Source organism: Podarcis erhardii (genome assembly GCF_964252035.2).
Source record: "Podarcis erhardii genome assembly, chromosome: 15".
NCBI lineage: Eukaryota > Metazoa > Chordata > Lepidosauria > Squamata > Lacertidae > Podarcis > Podarcis erhardii.
In genome coordinates, this window is record NC_138505.1 from 12,359,646 (window position 1) to 12,378,886 (window position 19,241).

The following is a 19,241-nucleotide window of genomic DNA, read 5'->3' on the forward strand; positions in this document are numbered from 1 at the left end:
TTTCTTAGCTTAATACTCAATAAACCATTCCTTTCTAAAAAGTTTTTTGTCCTGATTTCTTATTCTTCCGGTAAGTTTCGCCATTTCTGCATATTCCATTAGTTTCTGTATCAATTCTTCTTTCGTCAGGACCTCTTCAACCTTCAGGGCAAATAACATTCTTTTGGGCAAATAACATTCTTGCAGCTTTAGTCACATAAATAAATTCCTATACTGTTTGGGTAGTTCTTATCCCATAATTCCCAAGAGAAAAGCTTCTGGGGTTTTCTTATGAATGTTATCTTAAACATCTTCTTCAATTCATTATATATCATTTCCCATTAAGCTTTAACCTTATTACAAGACCACCACATGTGAAAAAAGCTGCATTCTTTCGCTTTACATTTCCAATGCAGATTCCACTTTGATTTATACATTTTTGCCAATCTACTAGGTGATAGGTACCATCTATATAGCATTTTATATATAGCTGCAGTTAAGTAAAGGAGGCTGCAGCAAGGTTGCTGGCAAGAGTGAGACTTTGTCATCATATGACACCTCTGCTCAGAGATCTGCACAGGTTGCCCATTTACTACCGGGCCAAGTTCAAGGTGTTGATGTTAGCACAAAGTCCTTAACATTTACTTGCAGGATCGTCTTACTCCATATATTATACCCATCCGACTGCTTCCTTCTGTGAAACTGGCACTGCTACAGGTGCCACGTAATACTCATTCTGCAGTTGTAAGAAATCAATCTTTTGCGTGTGGCAGCAGCACCTACACTTTGGAACTCCCTGCCTATTGACACCAGGCAGGTGTTTTCGCTACTGTCCTTTCAACACTTGCTTAAAACGTTTTTGTTTAGGCAAGCCTATTCTAACATGCAGGATACTGAAATGCATTTTAAACTCTTTTGCTTGAACAATATATAGAGGATAGTATTATATATACTGTCTTTTCTCTATTTTATTTCATTCTCTTTAATTTTAAGTCATAACTCAGAGGCTTTATTACAATCAAGTGATATAAATGTTGTGAAATATAAAAATAAAGTAAAGTAAAATAAAACAAAATACACTGACTTTGCAAAAGCTCTCCAGGATTTTAGGCAGGGAGGTGGTACTCTCCTTCATTGGGGGTTATTAAACAGAGTGTGGGTGGGCATCTGCCAGGGATTCATTATCTGTGATTCCTGCATTGCAGGGGGGTTGGACTAGATGGCCCTTAAGGTCCCTTCCACCTCTATAGTTCTGTGATTCTGCCGTTCTATGACGCTCTCCCAGCCCTGCTTGGAGATGCAGGGGAATGAACCTGCAACCTTCTGCATGCAAAGCAGATTCTACAGTCCTTTTCCCATATACTGCAATCCTAACGCGGGGGGGGGGGGTGTCAGGCGAGCTGGCATTTCCTGCACACCCCCAACAGACAACAGAGTGCTTTGATTTCCCTTCCTCGCCTTTCTCCAAGCCATTCTGCTAAGCACGGCCTCTCTCTCTTTTTCTCCCCCCTTCAGTTCCCTTTTTGCCATTCAAGCAGCTTGGGCTGTATATATAGCTACTTAAGCTAACTGTTTTGTCCTGGGCAGCTGCCAGATGCAAAAGAGCTTTAACCACAGGGAAATTGTGTGGTAGCAGTAAGAGGAGGAGAGGTGGAGGGGGTGGCAGGAAACAGGGCTTCCCTCCAACCAAAAGGAAATTGCTGCTAGGCGTTGGAGTGGGTAGGAATACGGGATCAAAAGAGCTCATCCAAAGAGGAAGGGCTTGGGGGTGCAGGAGGTGGGGGAGGGGGGAGAGAGAGATAATTTCTCCTGGGGCTCAGGCATCCCATGTGAGCCATAAACCCTTGAAAGACATTGCCATTGCTTCTCTTGTAGGAGGACGGAGAGGGAAATGCATCCATAGAGGGGCTTATCTTTTAAATCAGGAATTCGATGGCTAACAACTTAGATGGTTTCAAAACAGCACTAAACAAATTCACAGAGACGACTACAGTATAAATACTGCTCCCAGTGTGGTAGGCAGATAGCAGGCCTTGGGGCGCCAGTTGCTGGGAATCACAAGTGCTGGGAGTGTCCTGCCCATGGGCTTCCCAGAGCCATTTGCCACATCCCCACTATTATACCTCTTTGATAGCCATGGCTCCTCGACTCCCCCCCCCCCCAAAGAACCCTGGGCAATTTGTTATGGGTGCCGAGAGTTGCTAGGAAACTCTATAACTCCCCTCACAGCGCTACAATGCGCAGAGTTCAAGGAAAGAAGGGTTGGTTGTGTAACCCGCTCTGGGAATTATAACTCTATGGGCGGTTTCTGTGGCGGACACCCAGCTCTTTAAATGTGCTTGAAATGTATGGCATGTATGGAACCTTGAGAGCACAGAGACCCAGGTTCACATCTGGCCACGAGGATCATTGGATGGAGCACAGGTCAGCCCATAGCTGTCAACTTTCAGATTTGGAAATAAGGGATCAGCAGCCTCACCTGTCCCAGGGACAGTCTATGGGATATCTAACAAACCGGGATAGCAGCAGGAAGCAGCAGGAAACGGCTCTGGAATAAGGGAATTTCCCTCAAAAAAAGGGAAGGTTGACAGCTATGGGTCAGCCACTTCCTGCACTACGGAGCAGGGATGTTAGGAGGATTACAGGCAGCGTTAGAAATTGAGATATGAATGCTAGGAGCTAAATGGGACCTTAAACTTAGGTTATGGGTGCAACAATGGAATGTCTAGACGCGCTTTTTTATAACAAGAACACACAAGCTTGCTGCTAAAATGTTATGTTCATTTTTCACATGGTTTAATCCTTCCCCTGCCTGTCCCCTAATACTCTTTAAGAGGGTCTCTTCTCCAGTCTTCAGAGAGTAGCTTGAAGTGGGGAGGCAGAAAAAGGTCTTCTTTTCCTTCCACACTGCAGTTTTAACCCGAAATCTTAGACACAGTACTGCATCCCCAGAGCTCAGAAACTGCTCGCGCTGATGAAATTCCCTGTCGCAAAATGTGCCTGGAACAATGGGAGTTTCGAACACTGATTACAGGGGAGGCGATTGTATACTCCACCATTAAACTGCTGGGAAGGTTTGGGAGTCTTTTTGAGAAAAATGTTAGGGCCACTTCAGAAAAAGCCACACTCAAGTCACAACGTGCCTTACTGATGTCAATGCACGATGAACTCTGGGCCTTTACTGTCTGTTACAAGTATTGAGGTACAACGGCCAAGTTTTGGGGTGCAGGTCTCCGGAGGATTCATTACGAAGCCGGAAAAGCAAAGGAAGCAATTGGGACAGGAAAGAGAGCAGCAGCCGCTGTTTCAATCAGTTTTTTTTTATTTTTTAAAAACCCGCTCCCTCCCTTTCCGCCTCTCTCCCTCTCTTTGGCTCCCACCCCAGAATTCTTGCCAAACCAGCTTAACGACTCAAAAGGCATTGACAAGAGAGTGGAATGAACAGCCTGGGCCTCTGCACAAATCACTCCTTCCCCTGGGGCCAGTGAACTGCACGCAACCCCAAAGGCAGGGCCCTGGACAAGCCGGGTGCTCTGTACTTTCAACACCTTCCAGCAAGGGGCGCTTGGAGAACTCCACTCTCCAGCCACCCAGCAGCATCCCCAAGTCACAGGCAAACAACCACATGCAAGCCCATCGAAAACACTTTGTTGTTGTTGTTGTTGTTTAGTCGTTTAGTCGTGTCCAACTCTTCGTGACCCCCTGGACCAGAGCACGCCAGGCACTCCTGTCTTCCACTGCCTCCCGCAGTTTGGTCAAACTCATGCTGGTAGCTTCGAGAACACTATCCAACCATCTCGTCCTCTGTTGTCCCCTTCTCCTTGTGCCCCCCATCTTTCCCAACATCAGGGTCTTTTCCAGGGAGTCTTCTCTTCTCATGAGGTGGCCAAAGTATTGGAGCCTCAGCTTCAGGATCTGTCCTTCCAGTGAGCACTCAGGGCTGATTTCCTTCAGAATGGATAGGTTTGATCTTCTTGCAGTCCATGGGACTCTCAAGAGTCTCCTCCAGCACCATAATTCAAAAGCATCAATTCTTCGGCAATCAGCCTTCTTTACGGTCCAGCTTTCACTTCCATACATCACTACTGGGAAAACCGTAGCTTTTACTATACATACCTGGCTTCCCCCAAAGAATCCTGGGAACTGTATTTTGTTGCGAGTGCTGGGAATGCTGCTGCTGCTGCTGCTGCTGCTGCAAGTGACAGACTACAGTTCTCAAGATTTGGGGGCAGGGATGTGCTTCAGAGGTACAGAATGCACACAGATAGACACAGACATGCACACATCCTCGCAATGTCGCCGACCTCAAAAGATAAAGGACACGCTCGTAAGCGCCCAAGCGTTTCCGGCCTTGGTCACCCGTCACAAGTGATAAGAAGCTTTACTTTTAAAAAACGAAATGCATATAAATAAAAATGCAGTTTGAAGAGGCTGGAGAGAGAGAGAGAGAGAGAGAGAGAGAGAGAGAGAGAGAGAGAGAAGAGACAAACAGAAAGACTTCTAAAAGCAGAGTGCATATATCTACCATATTTGGGCCAGTCCAGTAGAGGAAAAATCCTTTAGGGTCAACCCGTAAGGTCACCAGAGCCCGGCTTGTTGGTTCCTAGGAATGGGGGGGGGGGGAGAGAGAGAGAGAGAACAGTCAATACTCTTCCACCAAGCCATAGACGACAACTTTCCCAAAACTGTTTATCATATGTTGATCTCCTCTGTTTTGTGCAACTCACAGGGGTCTCCCACTCAAGGGACAGGTCCAGTACACAACTGCCAGCTTCGGAGATTTGCCAGCTGTGTGCCAGGAGCCATCAGGCAGTAGTTTTAAACAACAGCAACCTATTGCTTGTGAAATTTATATAATCCACCTGGCCCCAGGATGGCAGACAATAAAGAAAAACCCTCCAACTTTAACATCTTGAAAATTGTCTTTAAAACAATTCAGAAACGGTCGCAAACAGGGAAAGATCTTTACATAAAAGGCTTGTTGGATGAGGAAGGTCTTCAGGAGGCACCAGCAAAACCACCTGCCCAATATTTAGCAGGAGGGAATTCCAAAGGCTAGGTACCAAAACCCTAAAGGCCCAATTCCTACATTCTGTGGAATGGGCCTCCTAATGAGATGGCATTTGCAAGGCATAATGATCAACCAGGTTTGTAAGGGATGGAAGCTCAGCAACAGTGGTCCATACACTGATAACCTTCAGGCCTGATTGCTGTAATGTGCTTTACCTGGGGCTGCCCTTGAATTCAGTCCGGAAGCCGCAGCCGGTGTCAAAGGGCCAACACACAGTTCATTTAATTTTATTGAACAGAATCTATATATTGCTTAATCAACAAAACCTATAAGCAGCTTGCATACAATATGAATATACCATGAAAATCGCTGATAAAAACCAAGTATTAAAAACAAGCTCACCTTAAACCACTTTTTGAAAAACAGACGGTTTAAAAATACGTATTATTAAATAATGATGATGATGTAGTGAAACAGATGTCTACATGTCTGGGGAGGGTTTCTTGAACAAAAAAGGCTTTTAGCAAGTGCCAAAAAATTGTACAGGCAACGACTAATTTACATGCGTCCAATGGATGCTGACTGCGCACACACGCATTGCGCCAAACGCAGAAGTGACATTTAAAATGGCAAAACTGGGACGAAAAAGGCACAAAACCAGCACTTAGCTATCCCACAAGCCTTTGCACTGACTGTTGAGGCCTGTGGAGAGTTGGGAGTTTGAGCAAGTAGGTTTGGAGGGAGTGCTGCTGTTTTTTAAAGGGCGTTTCAACAGTTTCCAGAGGTTTAGAAGGTGTCTGCAGGCTTTTCCAATGGCGTTTCAAATATAGGCGATTTCATGTAAATGAGCAATGCCTTGGAACGTAACTGCCACATAAACTGGTAGTTGCCTGTACAGCGAGAGCAGTTGCTTTGGGGGGTAACCCATAGATAATGCCTTTGCTGAAAGTGTTGCATTGGCTGCCATTTTGCTTCTGAGCTGGATTCAGAATTTGACTACTGGTACCGATATGGATCTGAACCAAATTGCCTCACCCACTACACCCCACCCCAGTCAGGTAAAGATGTTCATTGTCGGAGGCACTAGGCCCCTGAATACCAGCTGCTGAGAACCACATGAGGCGAGTATGCTGCACTTTGGGGCATCCCATAGGGGACATCTGGCTGGTCACTGTGAGGGAAGCCTTTGGTCTGATCCAGCAGCTGGGCTCCTCCTCCTCTTCTTCTTTGAATTTATATACCGCCCTATACTGGGGGGGGGGGGGGTCCTCAGGGCGGTTCACAGAATAAAATCAAGATACAAAACCACAAAACACATAATAAAAATTAAAACAACCCAATAGCCCCCCCTCCAAAAAAAACCACATTTTAAAAGGGCATAGGATGTAAATCAGATCAACCAAAGGCCTGGTTAAAAAGGAATGTTTTTGCCTGGTGCCTAAGGGTGTGTAATGAAGGCACCAGGCGAACTTCCCTGGGGAGAGCATTCCACAGATGGGGGGCCACTGCAGAGAAGGCGTGTTCTTGTGTTGCCACCCTCCGGACCTCTCTAGGTGGCGGCACACAAAGAAGGACCTCCGAAGATGATCTCAGAGTTTGGGTAGGTTCATATATAAAGAGGTGGTCCTTGAGGTATTGCGGTCCTGAGCCATTTAAGGCTTTATAGGTCAAAACGAGCACTTTGAATTGAGCCAGCTAACTAACTGGTATCCAATGCAGTCGGACCAGGATCGGTGTAATATGCTCAAACTGTCTTGCTCCGGTGAGCAACCTGGCGGCTGAATTCTACACCAGCTGAAGTTTCTGAACCATCTTCAGAGGAGTTCCTAATGTTCTTAAGACGTGCTGATGGCGCCATACACCCCTGCAAGAAAGCATGTTGCGACTCGAACATGTGCCTTGCACTCCCAGTTCTCTGGAATTCTCTTCCCTTAGAAGTCAGGCAAGCCCCAACACTGCACAGTTTTCAATGGTGGTTGAAAACTTTTCTCTCCAGCCTTCTCAATTCAGTCATTTTTAAATGATCATTGATTCATTAATTGCCTTCTAAACAATTATTGCAAAGCGACGTACAATTTTTAAAAAAGCATGCAAACAGCAGATGCGGGTTTTGGTTTTTTAAAATAAAAACTAAAAACTAAAACCTAAAACCATATAAAATTGCCGTGTCTAAGATCCATTTATTCAGCTGGGAAAGCCAGCCACAACAAAAATTACTTCAATTGTTTCCGGAAAGTGCAGAAAGTGCCTCAAGAGGAATGCTATTCCACAGAGCAGAGGCTGTCCCAATGAAAGCCTTATATAGAGTCATATAATTAAAGAACTGGAAGGGACACCAAGGGTCATCTAGTCCAACTCCCCAGCAATGCAGGAATCACAGCTGAGGAATCCCTGACCTATGGCCATCCAAGCTCTGTTCGGAAACCTCCAATGAAAGAGGGTCCACCACTTTCTAAGGGAGTCCTTTCCATCGTCAAACGGCTCTTACTGTCAGAAAGAGGCAGAAATTCAACATGTATAGCTTTTCCTGGCACAGGGGTGCAGATGCTGAACACCTGTCTGATGTTGCAACAGTTACAGGCACAGGATCTGTGTCAGGGGGGAGTAAGGCACAAACCCTACCAATACGATCCCCACCAACTCTCCCCGCCATGGGTAACTCCATTCCAAAACAATTTGAGTTGGAATCATAAAGTATCTACCTGTAGAGCAGTTTTATACAAGCGTAAGATTTCATGCCCCAAGGAATCTTGGGAACGGTTTGAGGCCTTAGCGGTTTTTGTATGAGAGGCCCAAGCCCTCTCACCTGAGACACCAACTTCCGAGGGAGAAGGGGGGGGGGGGCGCTGACGTCACTCACATGGCGTTGAGATGTCGAGAGGAGCCAGTGGCAGAGCCAAACGCAGTGGCAGCATGGGTTCAATGGCCGGCAGCTCCATCTCCTGCTGCTGCGTCTGCTTCCCCAGTCCTTCCCCTCTGTGGCAGGAGGAAGAGAAGGAGCTGGCCACAGAATCTGGGCCATGTTCGGCTCCACTCTTGGCCTCCTTTGCCTCCTTTGAACATGGGGGGGGGTCCAGCCTTTCCCCCCAAATATTGGGGCCCCCAAAAGGGCTTGATCCCTAGGAGTTGGAGGCCCTGCCTCTCACGGTAGGGCCCAGTGTGCAGCAGCTGTGAAAAAGGCAAATTCCATGCTAGGAATCATTAGGAAAGAAGCTGAAAATATATAAATTGCCAGTTTCATAATGCCATCATACAAATCTATGGCACAGCCACATTTGGGAGTACCATTCTAGTCACCTCAACTGAAAAAATGGATATGGCAGGTTCAGGAACAGGCAACTGAAACTGGTCTTTATACAACTTTATTTCTTTGGTTGTCCCAGAGAATCCTGGGAAATAAGAAAATGATCAGGGGGGTGTAGCAACTCCCCTGTGAAGGAAAGTTTACAATATTGGGGGCTTTTCAGTTTAGAAAAAAAAAAAAAGGCAAGGAGACATGATTGAGGTGTATACAGTGTAATGCACAGTGTAGAGAAAGCAGACAAGGAAAAATGTTCTCCCTCTCGTGTAACACTTGAAGGAAGCATTTCTTCACACAGTTAAAATTATGGAATTTGCTCCCACCTGAGGTAGTGATGGCCAACAACTCAAAAAGGCTTTAAAGGGGGATTTAAACAGTTTCCTCATTGAGAGGCTTGAAGCTACAAGAAACCAGACAGAGGGCTTTCTTGGTATTGGTGCCCACCCTGTGGAATGTCTGTCTGTCAGATGTCAAAGAGATAAACAACTATACCTAGGACTTTCCAGAGACATCTGAAGGCAGTCCTGTATTGGGAAGGTTTTAATATTTGATGTCGCGTTGTACAGTTGTACCTCGGTTTAAGAACAGTCCGGTTTAAGAATGTTCAGTTTACAACCCTGCAAAACTGGAAATAGTGTCCTGGCTTGAGAACTTTACCTTGGTCTAAGAACGGAACCCGAATGGTGAACGGGCACCGGCGGCGGGAGGCTTCATTAGGGAAGGCATGCCTCGGTTTAAGAACAGTTTTGGTTTAAGAATGGACTTCCGGAACGGATTAAGTTCATAAACCAAGGTACCACTGTATTTTTAAATTCTGTTGGAAGCCACCTAGGGTGACTGGGGCAACCCAGTCAGATTGGTGGGGTACAAATAATAATTATTATTATTATTATTATTATTATTATTATTATTATTATTATATAAATTAATGAAGGCTAAGGGAATGCTCTGCCTTTGTTGCATTCATTGTCAAAGGCAGCATGTCTCTGAAAACAGACTTCTGGAAATCCCAAGTAAGAAAAGTGCTGTTGAACCCAGGCCTTACTAGCAGGCTTCCCACTACGGCATTTGAGTGGCGAGGCTGGGAGGGAGTTTCATTTGTTGATGTTAATTCGTTAATTCTGTTTCTGTCTGAAAAACCAATAAAATGTGTGTGTTTTTGAAAAAGACAGAGGTCACCAGCAGGCTTGAGGAAACCCTGTGGTGTGCTAGAGTACAAAAAAAACCCTTACAGAAAAACAAACAAACAAACAAACAAACCTAGAGATGGAAAGCCCCCAAACATCTCAGTGATGACTGACCATGTTCAGTGGCCACAGAATAGTGACTGACTTCAGGGGGTGGGAGAAGAGAAAACCAGACCTGGAGGCTGCCTATAGCAAGAGAAACCCACAATAGGAACATTTGAAGCTGCCTTATACTAAGTCAGACGGCTGGTCTATCAATCTCAGTATTGTCTTCACACTGACTGGAAGCATCTCTCCAGGTTTTTCAGGCAAGGGGTCTTTGCCAGCCATACCCAGGACTGAACCTGGGACCTGGTGCATGGAATGCAGGTGCTCAACAACCAAACTATGGTTGCTCCCCTAAAAATAGAGATTCTAATCCTCATGGTTCTCAACGAACGGCCATTTTAAATAGGAACATAGGCAGCTGCCTCATGCAGAGTCAGGCCACTGGGTCTGTCTAGCACAGACTGGCAACAGCTCTCCAAGATTTCAGACAGGGGACTCTCCCAGCCCTACCTGAAGATGCCAGGGATTTCACCTGAGACCGTTGGCATGCGAGGAAAGTGCTCTACCACTGAGGTATAGCCTTTGCCAAACATTTAACTGTGACATGTTATCATAGGCCCCACTTGTGACTATTAAATTCAGCCTGTAAATCTTTCAGTCTTTAACTTAGACCCACCCAGCTTGGGGGGAAAGTTTCTCTCACTACCATCATCCAAGCTCTTTAGGGACTCCATCCTCACCCCCACTTGCCCTCAGTCCTTTTAATACCTTTTATCAACACACAGCTCACATCACCACTCAATACCTGAAATTAGCCTCGGAAGCGGAAGTGTGTAAGGGACAGCTTAGGAAATGGAGGAGAAAGAGCCTACCACTCATCTGCAAAAACGCTTAGGATCTGCACAATAAGCTCAGGTCTCCAGCCAAACAGCAGGAAAGAGCCCACGCCCAGATCCGATGGCTTTCAAAGCAGGAACGCTCCAAAGGAGACCCCCTAAGTCTTGCACGGGAAAGTAAGTGGCCTGGGAAAAGTGGAGAGAATCAGGCTTGGCGTCAGCACCAGGCATTTTCTGGCAGCTGCCCAGAGCCCCCTGGCGCCGGCAGGACCCCCTCTGCCCCCTCCTCCTCTAGTTTACAATTTGTCTTGGGCTGTATCCATGTTAGCCCTCCTCAGAGTAGAGCTATTGAAATCAATGACCATGACTAAGCTCAAGTCCATTCATTCCAATGGGTCTTCTCCGAGTAGGACTTAGTTGGATACCATGCACCACAGGGGTAGCGGATGTAGTGCCCTCCAGTTTAGTTGTTGAACAACAACATTCTCCCCTAATTGTAGGCCAAACTGAGTGGGGCTGATGGGAGTTTGAGTCCGACAACCTCTAGGAGAGCATTGTGCTGGCTTCCCCTGATCCACGTGAGGCAGGCAGCTGCCATTTTAGATGCGTAGCATGGCATTGTGGGAAACCTAAAGTAGCAGGTACCTCGCCATCAGGCTTTCCCTCCAACATCAATTTATTTAAGTTCCCGGGGTGGGGGATATGAATTCTATAAACAAACAACAAATAAATAAATCCCCCTTAGGTACTGGCCATCACAGTATCCTGCAGCAGCTCATTCCATAGGTTAACAATGCGCAACTCCTGTATCCACACCACCATATATTGAAAGCCCAATTATACCACTTAAGGCTTAAGCAGTCATGTCTTCCCCCAGAGAACCCTGGGAACTGTAGGTTGCCCCTCAGAGAGCTAAAATTTCCCCCCCCCCCTTAACAAAGGACAGTTCCGAGGATGCTTTAGGGGAAGCCATGTGCTTTACATGTATGGTGCGAATGTGACCTATGTGAAGAAACACTTCCTTTCGTCTTTGCTCATTCAGCTTCCTTACACAACCCACGGTTCTGAGGGAAAGTGAAGGGACCTCTCTCTCTCTCTCTCTCTCTCTCTCTCACTCACTCACTCACTCTCTTCACACCATGTATAACGTTATAAGTCTTAATTACGTTGATTATGTCTCCCTAGACCAGATTAGGAAACCTGTAGCCTTCCAGATGTTGATAAGACCCCTCTTATCATCCCTGGGCGTTAGCTACGCTGACTGGGGCTGACGGGAGTTGGGGACCCATCTGGAAGCTTACAGCTGAAGTTCTAAGCTAAAAAGTTCAAACATCTCTCAAACTTTCCTAATATAGAGGAGTTGCTTCAGCCGCCCTGATCATTTCAAATGCACTCTCTGCTACTTTCTGCAGCTCTGTGATATCCTTTTTTGAGACTGGTTAGTCAGAACCATACATAGTATTCAAACAGTCTTGCGCCATATATTTACAGTATTGGGAAGCTTTACGAAACTGGCAGGTCTGCTTTCAGATAGCTTGCCTAAGAATCTCCAGCAAGGAATCTCTCCTTGTTGGTGCTGACACACAAAGCAGGTTGATGTTTTCATAGAGTTATCCAGCACAACCCCAGGATCTCCCTTTTCTAGTTAGCCTCTACCAGTTCGGAACAAACCGGTTTATATGTTTATATATGAAACCCTTTACGCTTACTTACACTAAACCCCAATTGCCGTTTTTGTTGGCTGTTCGTCCAGTGGAGATATTTATAGTCTGCTCAGATTGTCACCATCCTGAACAGTTTGCTGTCACTCACAAACTTGGCTAGCTCACTGCTCACCCCTGACTCAAGATCACTTATGGATGTTAAACAGCACCAGACCCAAACAATACAGATCCAGCTCCCTCCCCACGACCGTGAGAAATGTATACTTATCCCTACAATTTATTCTTTAAGCAAATAACAATCCATTAAGGCAATGCACAAAAGTTTACTAAAAATTCTTTGGCCAGAGATTCTGTTAGTTAGTACAAGAATGGTTTTCTCTTTGCAAAAGCCGTGCTGATTCTTCCTCAGCAAGGCTTATCGTTCAACATTCTTTATCATTCTAGCTTTAATCATGCTTTCTACCAATTCTCATGGGACAGACATTAAGCTAAGAGGCATCATTTCTGCATCCCTTTTCAAAAAAATAGTGTCGTGCTCAGCTATGCCCTAATCATCCAGTAAAAAACATTATTTTTGTTAGACCAGCAATTTCACATTTGAGTTCTTAAATAAGTCTTGGGCAGACGCACTGACTCATAAACCTCGAGCCCTGGATTCAAATCCCGCTACTCAGCCATGAAGTTCAGTGGGAGATTTGACTTAACCTACCTCACAGGGTTCTTGCAATAATAAAGTGGTAAAGGGAGAAAAACCCCAACCCTGTATATGCTCTGAGCTCTTTGCAGGGTAGAATGATAATCTAATAAAAACATATTGAATCAAGGTTCCACACACACACCACCAAGCCTCCTCCATTTTTTAAAGACTGCTTACACACCATACATTTAAAGCCCACCCTCCCCGACCCCCAATAATCCTGGGAACTGTATTTCACCTCTCACAGAGCTATGGTTCTTAGCACCCTTAGCCAACTACAGTTCCCAATAATCCTGCAGGCCAAAAATGTGCGTTAAATGTACAGTAAGAATGTGGCCCAACTGTATAAATACAAACAGGGTAACCTGCATTTTGCTGTGCCAGCTTGCAAAGTTTTGATTAAAATTAGAATGCACACAAAATCCTATTTTCCCTGTCAAAGATTTTATTTCACTGCATTGTGCTCCACACTACACAGAAGCAACTATGAAGTTCCTACCCACCACCCCACACTTTGCCTTTGTCATCTGAAAGGATTTGGCTGTTCTCAGTGCACCCTCTCAAACTCACCCCCCCCCCATCCATGGCATCACAGGGCTGTGGGAATCCCCCTTAGGCCCTGTATTAGTGGGGGGGGGAGCTCACAAGACAGGAATTTTAATAGAGACCATATGCACTCCCATTGGTCAGCACGCTAAATACCCAGAGACCCTGAAACTCTGTCTGGAGATGAAAAGGAAATGGGGGTGGGCACTGGAGGCCGGGAGCTGGTTCCGGACACTGCAAAGGACTCCAGAGCGGGGGGCCATTTCCAAGCAGCTCTGTAACAGCATGCCCCCACCCTGCAAATCTTACATCACCCACCCACACAGAGAGCCCTTCCCTCATCAGCTGCCCTCTGGACTGTTATCGCCGTGGGAACATTGAACGGGAATCATTGTTCCAGGCTCTCCCACTTATGATAAGGAAACCACTGTAAAAATGAGAACCTGGGCGGAGGCAAAGTCAGTCAGGGATCGTATCTAATGCTCACACATTGATATTTCTGGGGCAGGGTGAGGAGAGATAGAGGGTGGAAAGGCAAAACACAAGGCATCCCCCCCAAAATAACCCAAAACGTTTAAATGTCAATATCGCCATCACATGCCAGCAGCGATTTCAAGGGTACTTAAGAGAAGCAAAGGGCACCCTGATATCAGGATAATGCAGGAGGAAGAATGAGGGGTACCTCAAGATGAGCTCTTCATTTGCTGGAGAGTGGAAGCACACAAAACCCCGTTCAGATTGCCCTGTCTAATCCTACAAGCCCCAGTGAAGCCACCCATCTGTACGAACCTGTTGCACCGCTCAGGATATGTCAGTCAGGAGAGCAAGAAACTCTTGAACTCAAGGTCATGGGTTCGAATCCCATGTTGGACAAAATAATCCTGCATTTCAGGAGTTGGACTAGATTACTCGCATGGTCCTTTCCAACTCTACAATTCTATGATTCTTTTAAACTACAGGTTGTCTCCAATACGTTACTCCTATTCAGAGTAGACCCACTAAATTCAATGCACATGCTTAACTGGGAACCATTAATTTCAATGGCTCTACTCTAAGTAGAATGACTTTCTTCCTCTTTCCTAGCAAACATGGAGATTCCCTCCACTACATAGACACCTGCCCCCCCCCCCATTTTATCCTCACAATAGCCCTGTGAGGCAGGCTCAGCTGACAAAGATCAAAGAGAGATTGAGGCAATTGCTACCACTCTCCCCCAGGGAAATTAACTGACCTGGGAAATTATCCGTTTTTGAGAACTGTTTTGAAAGGAAACGGATGGGAAGGGGGAAATTAGCCGCAATTTGCTGCTTTGACATTCTGGCCCCGCAGATCTGGGCTGGGATGCTGGAGAATGAGGAGAATTAAGATCAGAACCAGACAGGGGAGGGAAGAAGGGAAAGTATTCCTTGTTTCCCCATGTTGTTTGCAGTGTTGGCTGGGCAGATGAGCTCTCCATCTTCGACCATTCCAGGCAAGAAACAGGATTCCCCCGAGAGAGGATTTGTCCTCACAGCTGTTTGAGAAGCATTTCTGAGGCGAAAAGGGGGGGGGAGAGGGCCATTGGGGGTGTCATTTGGCAGACACCTCAGAAACATGTTTTCTCAGGCTGTGCAAATAGTCATTAGATTCACATCCTTGGGTAAAAAAAGGCGGGGAGAGAAAGTAGCAAACAATCAGAGTGAGGGGTAAAGAAGAAATATGGGCAGTTGAGGGTTGCAAAATCCCTTGCTTTCTCTCACCCCCAGACACATGTACACGCATGCACCTCTCTCAAACCAGGCCCACGTGTCTTGCCTCCAAAACAGCCTGCCACCCTCCCAGCACCAATGTGGCCTGGCACAGGATGCCACAAATCACTAGGCCCACATACCCCCCACACACACTCCATGAATTTGCCACATTTTAGAAGAGATCTTCTGGGCGGGAGTGCAGAGACTGGGTGAGATTGTGGGTGTTTGCAGGAATTTTTCCAGCAAGGAAGAGTAAAACGCTGACCAAAATGAAAATATTGTCTGTATATTTTGCCTCCTATCTCAGGTTCTACGAATGCTAAAAACCTGACTCTTTGGTAAAAAGAAAAGAAAACTGAGACTATGGTTCCTCACCAGGAGGGAACTTCACCCTTCCCCACCCCAGAGTGAACACCCACAGATAAGACACAAAACTGTGAGCGTGTTTACACACAAACCACAAACCAGTGTCAGAGATTTCTTGTTAACACCAAACTTTCGCCCAGTTTTCCTCTAACAGAAGGAGACAGACTTCCCTATCCATGCTCACCCTCCCCATAATATCCTGACACAGGAGTCTGGGTTGTGTATACAAAACACACACACATGTGCACAAAGAGAAAATATCACTTTGCGTGTACTGGAGCTTCCCTTAGCATTTTTCCTTAACAGTTTCAATCAGGACAAGTCCTGAATTCCTTCCCTTAAGTCCTGAATCTTCTCTACTAAGGGGTGATTGCCTGCCCCCCACTATCTTCCCCCCCTCTCCCTGACACAAAAACCCCCTTTGATCAATGAGAGGGGCCCAGGCCCATTGATCTAGCTTGTATGTCTTTTTTTTTCTTGCCTAAGGCTCTGGGCTTCCTTTTTTGGGGTTGGATAGAGCAAAAGGAAGGAAGGCCAAGAGGGCTGTTGTCATAGTGCTTAGATTGTGAAACCCCCAGCAGGGCCGAAGGAGGGAAAGTAAGGGGGGGCAGAAGTCAGAAGAAGCTTGTTCCTGCCCCCCAGTAACCAAGGCCCTAAGGGAATGGAGGAAATAATCAAGGATTTTTTATTTCTGCCCCACAATCACTGGGCCCCACTGAAGTGATCCAGAGGGTCCCTTCGCTGTAAACACCCAAAGCCCCATTCAGGCTGATCTGCCAAATCCACCCCCACAATTCAAATGCCACCCATCTACTCATTCTAGGTCCCACATATAATATTTATTGGTTTTTAACCTCACTCTTCCACCAAGGGCCTCAGGCCTCTACCTCCCTTCCAGTTCTTCCTAAGCAACTACACTCTATTCCGAACTTAAAAATGGAAAGCGTAATGCTGGTGGTCAACAAAAGAGGTTCAAAGACTGTCTCGAGGCAAATCTTTTAAAATGTAGTATAAACACCAACAATTGGGAAACCCTTGCCTGCGAGCGCTCCAGTGGAAAACAGCCTTTACCAAAGGTGTCATGGGCTTTGAAGACACTCGAACTCTGGACGCAAGGGAGAAACGTGCTAAGAGGAAGGTACGCTTGGCAAATCCACCCGTGATCAACTCCCACCTGGAAACCAATGTCCCCACTGTGGAAGGACGTGTGGATCCAGAATTGGCCTCCACAGTCACTTATGGACTCATTGTTAAAACCGTGTTTATGGAAGACAATCTTACTCGGCTACGAGTGATCACCAAAGAATAAGAAGATGATAAACTCTCCCCACACCCGACACCATCCGCCCATCTCCAAGACAGACCCAAACTCATAGAGCTTCAGAGACTGCCTTTGCTTCAATTTTGGGTCTAAGTAGCTCAGTGGGGCAGGCCTGTATGCATCTGCTGCAAGAATGCACCCCACTGAGAGCACCCCATGAGCATACACACACTCCAAAGGCTTGGCCAGTCCCCTTGCAGGCAGATTCCCCTATAGGGAACACCCATGCCCCATAGAGAGCCCCTGTGAATTGCAGTACAGTACACAACCTCTTTTTATAATAAAAAACACTTCATGTTCATGTACACACACCAAAACCAACATTCGGGGCACATGGGAGTATAAATGCACCGGAAACTAAATGGAAGCGGGTGGGCTGGGGGAGAGACAGGGATAGGGGGCTGGCAGTCAACAGAGGATTCAACAAAGCCTCCCTCTTTTTACAAACACTGAGAAAAAGTTGGAAATGTTGGAAGGGGGGGGGGAATGCTTCTTGTCTCCCTAGATACCACCCAGCGCATTGCACATTTAAAGAAAAAAATCCTTCCGGCGCAAGGAAGGCAAAAAGATAGCTCGATTTGAAGACTTCGGGAGGTTAAAGTTCCAGAAAAAGGGAAAAAAGGCAAGGAGGGGTCTGTCTCCAGAAAGAGTCAGGCTAACAGGAGAAAAAGAGAGAAAGCAGGAAGAGTGGGAGGGGGGAGAAGGCATCAACTCCACCCGGTGCCTTGACAGCTCAGGGCAAGGGAGCCTTGGAGAGGTCACGCTTGGGGGCAAGAGGGACGGGGAAGCGCGACAGGGGAGGGTCAGGCTGAAGTTTGGAAGTGGAAGTTGGAGGATTGTGTTGGAGATATGTTATAAGGGGGCTTAAAGGAGAGGAAAAGGCAGCTTTGGGGCCCACCGAGAAGGTCTTTTTCAAGGAAAAGTGGCTCTACAAAAGGAAGAGATAGGGTGGGGTGAAACAAGCAAGTCCGAGGGGACCCCCGTGTTTTCTCCAACCCCTTCCCAGGTTGTTGCTCTGCTGCGAATTGTGGGTATACATGTGTCAAGAAATAGAAGCCAAAAAGAAATAAATAGCAGAATTAGGGACTGGGAAGGGGGCTTCAAGGAAGTGGGGGGGGGGTCCCCACTTAATACAGAGACCTTTTTTCTCTCCTTTGGGAAGGGGCACCTATGCAAACCATGGGGGAGCTGCAGATAAGTGAAAGGGGGGGATTTGTTTCTGTAACAGAGTTTGCACGAAGCCACCAAAAAAATAAATGAATAAAATAAAACTCAAATGTAAAGAATTGGGGAGTTGCAAAGGAATGGAATTTAGGAGTGTCATAGGAGATAAGGGGGGAAGGAGGAGGAGAGTAATCTAGAGAGGGAGTCAAAAAGGAGGTCTAAAGTGTAGGAGAATAGAGGAATAATATATTTCTCTCTACAAGAAGGGAACCCCCAGTAAATAAAACAGCGGGGTGTAAAGATACAGATAGGGGACAAGATTGCTTCCCAGAAAGGATCCACCACCCCACAAAAAAACCCAGAGGCAGCAGCAGAATAAGAGAAGGGGGAAAGCAGGGGAAATGGGCAAACTACCAAATCTTTACTTTTGGAAGTCAGCGGGTTCCCCCCAAAATAAACCAATGGGGTACACGGGCATGGAAACAGACTGTTGCGCAGGAAAGTCCGACAATCTGAAGCGAGGGGACAAGTGAGGGAACGGGGGCTTCTGGTGGCCCACGCACCCACCCCACTGAAAAGGGGGGTCCTCTCTAAGATCAAAGCAAGCCTGCAGAAGGGAGGGTGGCTATTTTGCAAGAAAAGTTTGCAACGCGAGGAAGGGGGAGATGTGGGCTCGTCCCGCCCTCCGAGACTCACCTCGTCCCATTTGATGAACTTGCTGCCTTTCATCAGGGTCTCCGGGACCTTCAGGGGCTCCAGCTGGAGCGCGTGGACCTCCGGGCGCGCCCCGGCCATGGCTGCGGCGCTCCTGGCCCGGGACCCCCGCTGCCCGTGCGGAACCGCCGCCGCTGCCTCTCCCTGGGCGGGGACTGCGCGCAGGGGTGGGACCGGCCCGGGAGAAGGCGCTTAAAGAGACCGCCCGGTTCCTTCTTGGAGGGAAGCGGAGGAAGGAGGAGCTGCGTGGCGGGGCTGGGGGCGAGGACTCCGGCGCGCAGTGCTCCGAGCGCGCGTAAGCCCCGCGGGGATGGTGGCGAGGGTTTACTTCTGGAGAAACCTGCCCGGGAAAGTAGACCGTGCGGTGCAGTGGTTAGAGAAGCTCCAGATGTTGTTAAGACTCCAACTCCCATCATCCCTGGCCAGTGTCCATGCTGGCAGTGGGCTGATGGGAGTTGGAGTCCCAACAACATTAACTTATGGTCTGTGTATGTGGTTTGGGAGCTGCAGGGTCAGGGGGAAAACAATGCTGTCCAAGGTTGTAAAGACTGCGGAGAGAATAATTGGGTGCGCTCTTCCCACCTTGGATCAAATCTATGCTTCCAGGTGCCATAAGAAAACTGCAGAGATAGTGCAGGATAGTGCACACCCCAGAAATGATCTTTCAGATTCTGCCT

General features: G+C 47.0%; 1 protein-coding gene across 2 annotated transcripts in view; it reads right to left on the reverse strand.

Moving 5' to 3' along the window:
- PLCB3 (phospholipase C beta 3) overlaps positions 1–18,680 on the reverse strand; it is a 67,657-nt gene extending 48,977 nt beyond the window's left edge. For both annotated transcript variants that reach the window (XM_081840872.1, XM_081840871.1), the window contains exons 1-2: positions 18,547–18,680; positions 4,505–4,582 (exon numbers count right to left, since the gene is read on the reverse strand). In XM_081840872.1, the coding sequence (XP_081696998.1) occupies positions 4,505–4,582; positions 18,547–18,645 (177 nt within the window). In that variant the 5' untranslated portion in view covers positions 18,646–18,680. The remainder of the gene's footprint in view (positions 1–4,504; positions 4,583–18,546) is intronic.
- Positions 18,681–19,241: the final 561 nt, after the last annotated feature.